The 5,980-nt window shown below is 46.8% G+C and overlaps 1 protein-coding gene across 1 annotated transcript; it reads right to left on the bottom strand.

The window, feature by feature from the left end:
• Positions 1 to 538: 538 nt before the first annotated feature.
• Positions 539 to 5,763, bottom strand: LOC133923912 (ethylene receptor 2-like). Its single transcript, XM_062369221.1, has 3 exons — positions 5,449 to 5,763; positions 3,174 to 5,069; positions 539 to 1,295 (listed from the first exon to the last, which is right to left on the bottom strand). Exons 2-3 carry the CDS (start codon positions 4,944 to 4,946, stop codon positions 768 to 770), a joined length of 2,301 nt encoding a protein of 766 aa, XP_062225205.1. The 5' UTR covers positions 4,947 to 5,069; positions 5,449 to 5,763; the 3' UTR covers positions 539 to 767.
• Positions 5,764 to 5,980: the final 217 nt, after the last annotated feature.

The following is a 5,980-nucleotide window of genomic DNA, read 5'->3' as shown; positions in this document are numbered from 1 at the left end:
AGGCTTTCGGACCAATCGAAGGCCTACCCAGGTCGCCCTTAGGAAATCCTCTGAATGGAGCGCCAAAGCCGTCACCATAGGCGGAGCCTCTGAGGGGCATTTGAAGGTCAACCGAATGTCGATTCAGATGCCATGCCGAAGCCGGTAGAGGGTGCACCGAGGGTCCCGCGTGCGATAAACTTCCAGGGGCTAGGCCGAAGGGGTGACGTTCGTCAGAATTCGAGAATGGTGCAAGGTGAAATTGTAAAAATATCAATGTATTTAGAAATGTACCAAATTACCTCCGAATATATCGAAAATATAACAGTTAAAGAAGTAATAATGTAAATTGTAACAAAGAGTGGTTAAGTGCAAGCTATAAATAAATTGTCACTGTACTTGAAATAAATTGTCGTTGATAGTAATAATATTGCGTAGCTTTCCACAAGTGCGTGTCACCGTAACAAGCCTTCGGCTACCTCTATAGGGCCGAAGACCCACCTTAGTGTTCGGTAACACCTCTTAAATGATTAAATATCTAAGAGGGTTTACAAATGAATAAGTCTAAATTCTACCTGTATTATCTCTTCAAAAAATCGTGCATTTCTTTCCTTCACCAAAGAACCAAGCAAAAGGCAGGACGTTTTCATCTTCCTATACAATTTCCTTTGTGAGAAATGTTTCGTGATTGTATGGACCAAGCCTGGCAGAAACTAGCAGCAGAGTAACTATTAATCAAGCTACAGAAATCTGTTGAGATTGAAAGAAATGAGAACCATCAGGCTCTTTTAATTGTTCTGAAGGACCCTATAGAGTTCATCTCCCAGTGCGGCTAATGTGACTGGTTTCTGAATCAGGCCGTTTATTCCTGACCTCTGGCATCGATCCCGGATGGTGTCATCTGTTCTTGCTGCAAGGGCAACAATTAACGGCAGCCAGCTGTTGCTCCTGAACTTCCTGATCGTGAAAGCGACTTCAAATCCATCCATCGTTTGCATGGCAAGGTCAAGAATCACCAGCTGAAAAGACGATTCAGCACTGGCAAAGGAGTTCATGCATTGGATACCAGAAGTGAACGAAACGACTCGGCAACCAAGCTTCTCCAGGAGCTTGTGAGTGACAGCTCGGTTGGTGTCATCACTGTCCGCAAGAAGGACTCTGAGTCCATTAAAGTTGGGAATTGATGATGATCGGTACAAGTCTGTGGATGCTCCAGAGACCGGGGTCACAGGTTGCAGCTGGAACTGGAGGACGAGCATGATAGTTTCTCCGATGCTTTCAGAATCTGATAGAGACCAAATGTTACCATTCATCATCTGCAGCAGAAATAAGGGCTCACGTCAGCATAATGAAGATTGTACAACAAATCAAGCACAGACTGGCCACTCCCACAAATGATTGAACAAATTGCTGACCAAATCCTAACAATCACAGAGACTTGCTGTGATTTGGGTCACGGGCATAACTAAAGATATTTATGCAAAACAAGCACTGGAATTTATTGAGGCCCATTACATAATGCTCAAAACAGTTGCATACTGCAAGAAAAAGCATAAAATAAGTTATGATTAAAGCATCAGTTCAACAGAAAGATAAATGAAATGAATATATTATCTCAGTTTGACCAATCTTGTACTGAAGTAGTAAATATTCCATAGCTTTGCATGCAAAGTCAGAAAGTATGGTAGCAAAACAAATTCTGTGTGGTTTGCCAGTTCAATTGGTGTATAACTATCTATATGCTAGCTTATCAGCCAGCACAGCTGCACTCTGTTACTCAACCTCAGTTCTTTCTAAGACCAACAGGTCTCAATTGCTAAAAGTACAAAAATAAGGAAAACTGGAAACAGTCCACAGATTCTAACAAATTTTGTGGCACTCAACATCTGGGAAGCACAGATCTAAAAATCCCACGTATCAGTATCGGATACAAATACCCCTCGGATACATATCCAAGGTGTCTCCGATACCTCTCGGATACCTCTGGACTAACCCCCCCCCCCCCACCTCAGCCCTGCTGCCCTCCCCCCGCACACCTGCCTAATGCAGCAGTACCCCGCATCCTCCTGTGCCTCCGAATCTTGCCACAGCCACCTCCTCCCGTCACCGCCCCCACCTTCGCCCGTCGCTGCCGGTCGCCTCCGCTCCTCACCAGGCCGTCGCCCCTCCTCAGAAGGCCGCAGCCGCTCCTCACCAGGTCACCACCCCCTCCTCACAAGGATGCCACCCAACCACACCTCCTTAGAAGGACGCCGCCCAACCGCACCTCCTCACCAAGCCACCGCCGGTCCTCACCAGGCTGTCACCCCTCAGAAGGCCGCCACCCCCTCCTCACAAGGCCGCTACCGACCCGCCGATCCTCAGCCACCAAGTCAGCCCCGCCTCAGACAGAAGGCCACCCGCCGCCCTGCCTCAGACAGAAGGTTGCCGCTGCCCCGGCAGTCCGCCGCCGCTCTGTAGTCCTCACCAGGCCGCCACTCTACAGCCCCTCCTCAATTGGTGAGTGACTCTGCCGCAGTGCCACCCCTCTACTCTGCCGCCCCTCATATTTTGTTAGATTTTCTTGCAAGCAGATTTGCATGTTCTTGTATATCAGAATGTTTATTAGACTATCTTTCAATGAATGTCATATATTAGTTCATCTAACTCCCATCTTGTATCTTTCTCCAGAGAAAAGGGGAAAAATAAAACCATATTTTAAGACTCTAGCAACATACTTGAATTTTAGTCAGATGGTATTGGAGGGGAAAGTTAATGACACAATCACACAATACTGTCCTCCATAGGCCAATAGTTGTTCTGTGGTATCCAGAAATGGCAAATGTATTGATTTTGGTCGAGATTATCTATATTTAAATCTGCACTTGTGAATATGTAAATCTGTATCGAAGTATCGCCGTATCGCGTATCCGTATCGCGTATCCGTATCGCCGTATCCGTGCATCCTAGCTCAATATTAAAGAGACGCTATTATTTTCAGACTTCTGATAAGAGGTATAATGAGTCTAGAAGGGTAACAGAAAAACCAGGATCAAGAAAATGTTCTCACTCTGGCAATATAACCTTGTTAACAAGTGAAATCTAATCAAATATTATCACCATATAACCTGAGAAGTACCATGAATGTGTGACATCAATATAGTTTGCTTCCTATTGGATATAATTACTTGAGATGCTTTTTATTTCAAAAATACCTGCACAATCTTCTTGCACATATTGAAGCTAAGCCCCATCTCAGAATCGTTGTGTTTGGACCCTTGACTTATCTGACTGCTTGATGAACTCAAAACATTGTCTTTGGATTTTCTAATCCTGATCTCAAACTTGACACATACATAGCCACCAGAGAAGTTTGCTCTTCGCAGCATCCAATCCTGATTATGCCTCTCTTCAACCTCATTATGATTATTGGCATATAATGAGAGACATCTGGCATTACATCGGTTCATTAGAGTACCTACCATGTGCAAGACAATATGGAAAACCCTCTTCTCATCACCAATGATCCTTTCGGGCAAAGAATTATCCACTTGAAACTCAAAATCAACACTCTTGCAACCAGTTAGACATCTGACAACACTGACTGCTTCTTTAATAAAGGAATGAAGGTTGAACGGCCTCCTCACCAGAGACAAATACTCATGATTCATTGTTGATGTTTGCATCACATCATTCATCAATGTTGATGCAACACTGCTTGTCTTGGCGATGGCATCCATTACAAGCCTTTGCTCTGGATTCATAGTTTCTTGTTGCATCATTGAGACGAGACCCAGGATCGAGTGCATTGGCTTTCGCATTCCGTCATAGATGGCACTCTGGAAGGAATTCCTAGCTTGCGCTGCCATCACAGCTTCATGCTTCGCCCGTAGCAAATCTCTGTTTTGCTCAGCGAGCTTTTCTCGCATCAACTGAGACTCCTCCAGAAGCGCAGCATGTGATAGAGCGACTGCAACTTGATCAGCAACTACTTGAACAATCTCCAACTCCCTTGGACCCCACCCTAATGAACCATCATTAGGTAAAACCAGAACCAAAATAGCATAACTCGTTTCCATCACTTCTGGAGTCCCTCCTTTGAAATTGGACACCTTTAACATTGGCATCCTTATTGCAGCCACAGGTCCTGATTCAAGCTTGCTTCGGCTTGCAACTCCTAGTGATGACTCTGGCCCAAGAACTTTCGCATCCTTTGTTGCCTTTATTTCAACCACATCTGGGTCATCAACTGGAATTGTGCGGTTGTGTGGCTCCATTATATCCCTTTCTCTCAACTGATGTGTCAATATCATCTCACTCCTACTCTCATTCAGCATCCAGACAGCACAATTCTGCAGCTCCAGTGTCTTGGAGAGTTCAACCATGGTGGTGTACAGGATTGTGTGCCTGTCAAGTGACTTGCGAATCTCCAGCGTGAGCATCCGCACATGCCAGCTTGCCTCCTCTTGTCTCTTCATCATCCCCACCTCCCGGTCCAGCTCTCGTGCCTTGATAATCAGGAAGTTCTCCCTCACCTTCACCCTCAACAGCTGTGGTATCAGCGTCAACAGCGTGATTGCCGTCGCGAACGAGACGAGGGCTGTCAAGAACTTAGCAACCGTGAGGGCGAGCACTAGATGGAACGAGTGCGGCTCGTACGCGAACACCGTGATGAGGTGCGTGAGCCCACAGAGCACGATGAAGGCGCCGAACTGCAGGACGATCCATTTCAGGGGGAAGAGGTCGGAGCAGGTGGCGAAGTAGAGCAGCTCGAGCGGGATGGAGAAGTAGGCCGTGGCGATGAGGAAGTCGCTGACCTTCTGGCATTGCAAGATGTTGTCCGTGCTCCATAGGCTACCGTCTTCGGCGTCGTCGCAGCCACCGCAGTGGCTGAAATCGACGGACGCTACAGACAGTGAGAGAAGCAATGAGGAGAGGAACAGGGGGACCCACAGGGAGGGGATCCTGCGCAGCACTGCTCCCACCATCGGCTCTACCAAGCAGGCTTCATTCAGACCCGCATTTGAGCAGGTGTGTTGTGTTGTTGATAACTTTTTTTACAGCAATTCGAGGCATCACTTCTTGATTCGCCACTGAACAAATTGACTCGCCTGCAATCAGATAGAAAGGCAGTTAACATCACATGAGTTGTATTTTGACGAGCACAAATCAAGATCTGGTGAAATCAAATCATTCCCTCATGCCACTCTCCCATCTTAATCCCCCAAAATGAAGATAAGAAAATCTTTCCTCCAAAATCGACCCCATGGATCTTAGAAGGTAAACATCCATGCAAGAGGGGATGAAGAAAATCCACGCTCCAATAAACCCAGGAGCTCGAAATTCCAAGAAAGAAGCAACCATAACCCTTGAACTGAACCATTTAGCATTAAAGAACCGGCAAAAACCCAAGAAACCGAAATCCAAAGCGAGAAGTGAGAAAAAAAAAAGGAGGGAGGCGGGGTGCACAAACTGAATAATCCTACCCACCTGCACCGTTCTGCCATCCGTCCTGCTTTGGCAGGCATCAAGATGAGTCGGTCCGCAAGACCGTGCGAACAAACTCACGAAGGGGCAGCAAACCCACAACTCCGCGGCACCAGTACTAGCACCAGCACCGTCTCCATGTCGGGCGGCGACCGATCGAGCCAGGAAAGCCCCGCGTCGGGAGTCCGGAGCCCGGCGGATCCATACGAGGCGCGAGGGAAGAAAGATCCTCTTTTCCCCCCCTCTGCCTTTCCTTCCGGTGGGAAGAGAGGGAAAGGGAGAGAAGGGGTGTGGCGTGAGGGAGGGGGAGACGCGGTTGCTGCCGATTTTCGTCGATTTTCGGTCCTATGGTCAACCCCGATATTTGGTTTATCCGTCGAAATTATTCTTTTGATTGAAATTATTCAAAATTTGGTCAAATTTAATCGAAATTAGACCGAAATCGCAAAAAAAAATAATCTAGTAGTAGACCACGTCAACGTAATGTTAGTTCACAAAGTTGAAAATCCATAGGGTCCATGCTCCAAAAGCAGAC

The sequence above is a fragment of the Phragmites australis genome, chromosome 7 (assembly GCF_958298935.1).
Source record: "Phragmites australis chromosome 7, lpPhrAust1.1, whole genome shotgun sequence".
In the NCBI taxonomy this organism is placed as follows: Eukaryota; Viridiplantae; Streptophyta; class Magnoliopsida; order Poales; family Poaceae; genus Phragmites; species Phragmites australis.
This window is presented reverse-complemented; position numbering and strand designations above follow the sequence as displayed.

Excerpts from the sequence above, each read along its gene's own strand:
- LOC133923912 (XM_062369221.1), bottom strand. The coding sequence starts at position 4,946 with ATGGTGGGAGCAGTGCTGCGCAGGATCCCCTCCCTGTGGGTCCCCCTG. Across the intron at positions 1,296-3,173 it reads TGTGCAAGAAGATTGTGCAG|ATGATGAATGGTAACATTTG; the intron begins GTATTTTTGAAA and ends TTTCTGCTGCAG.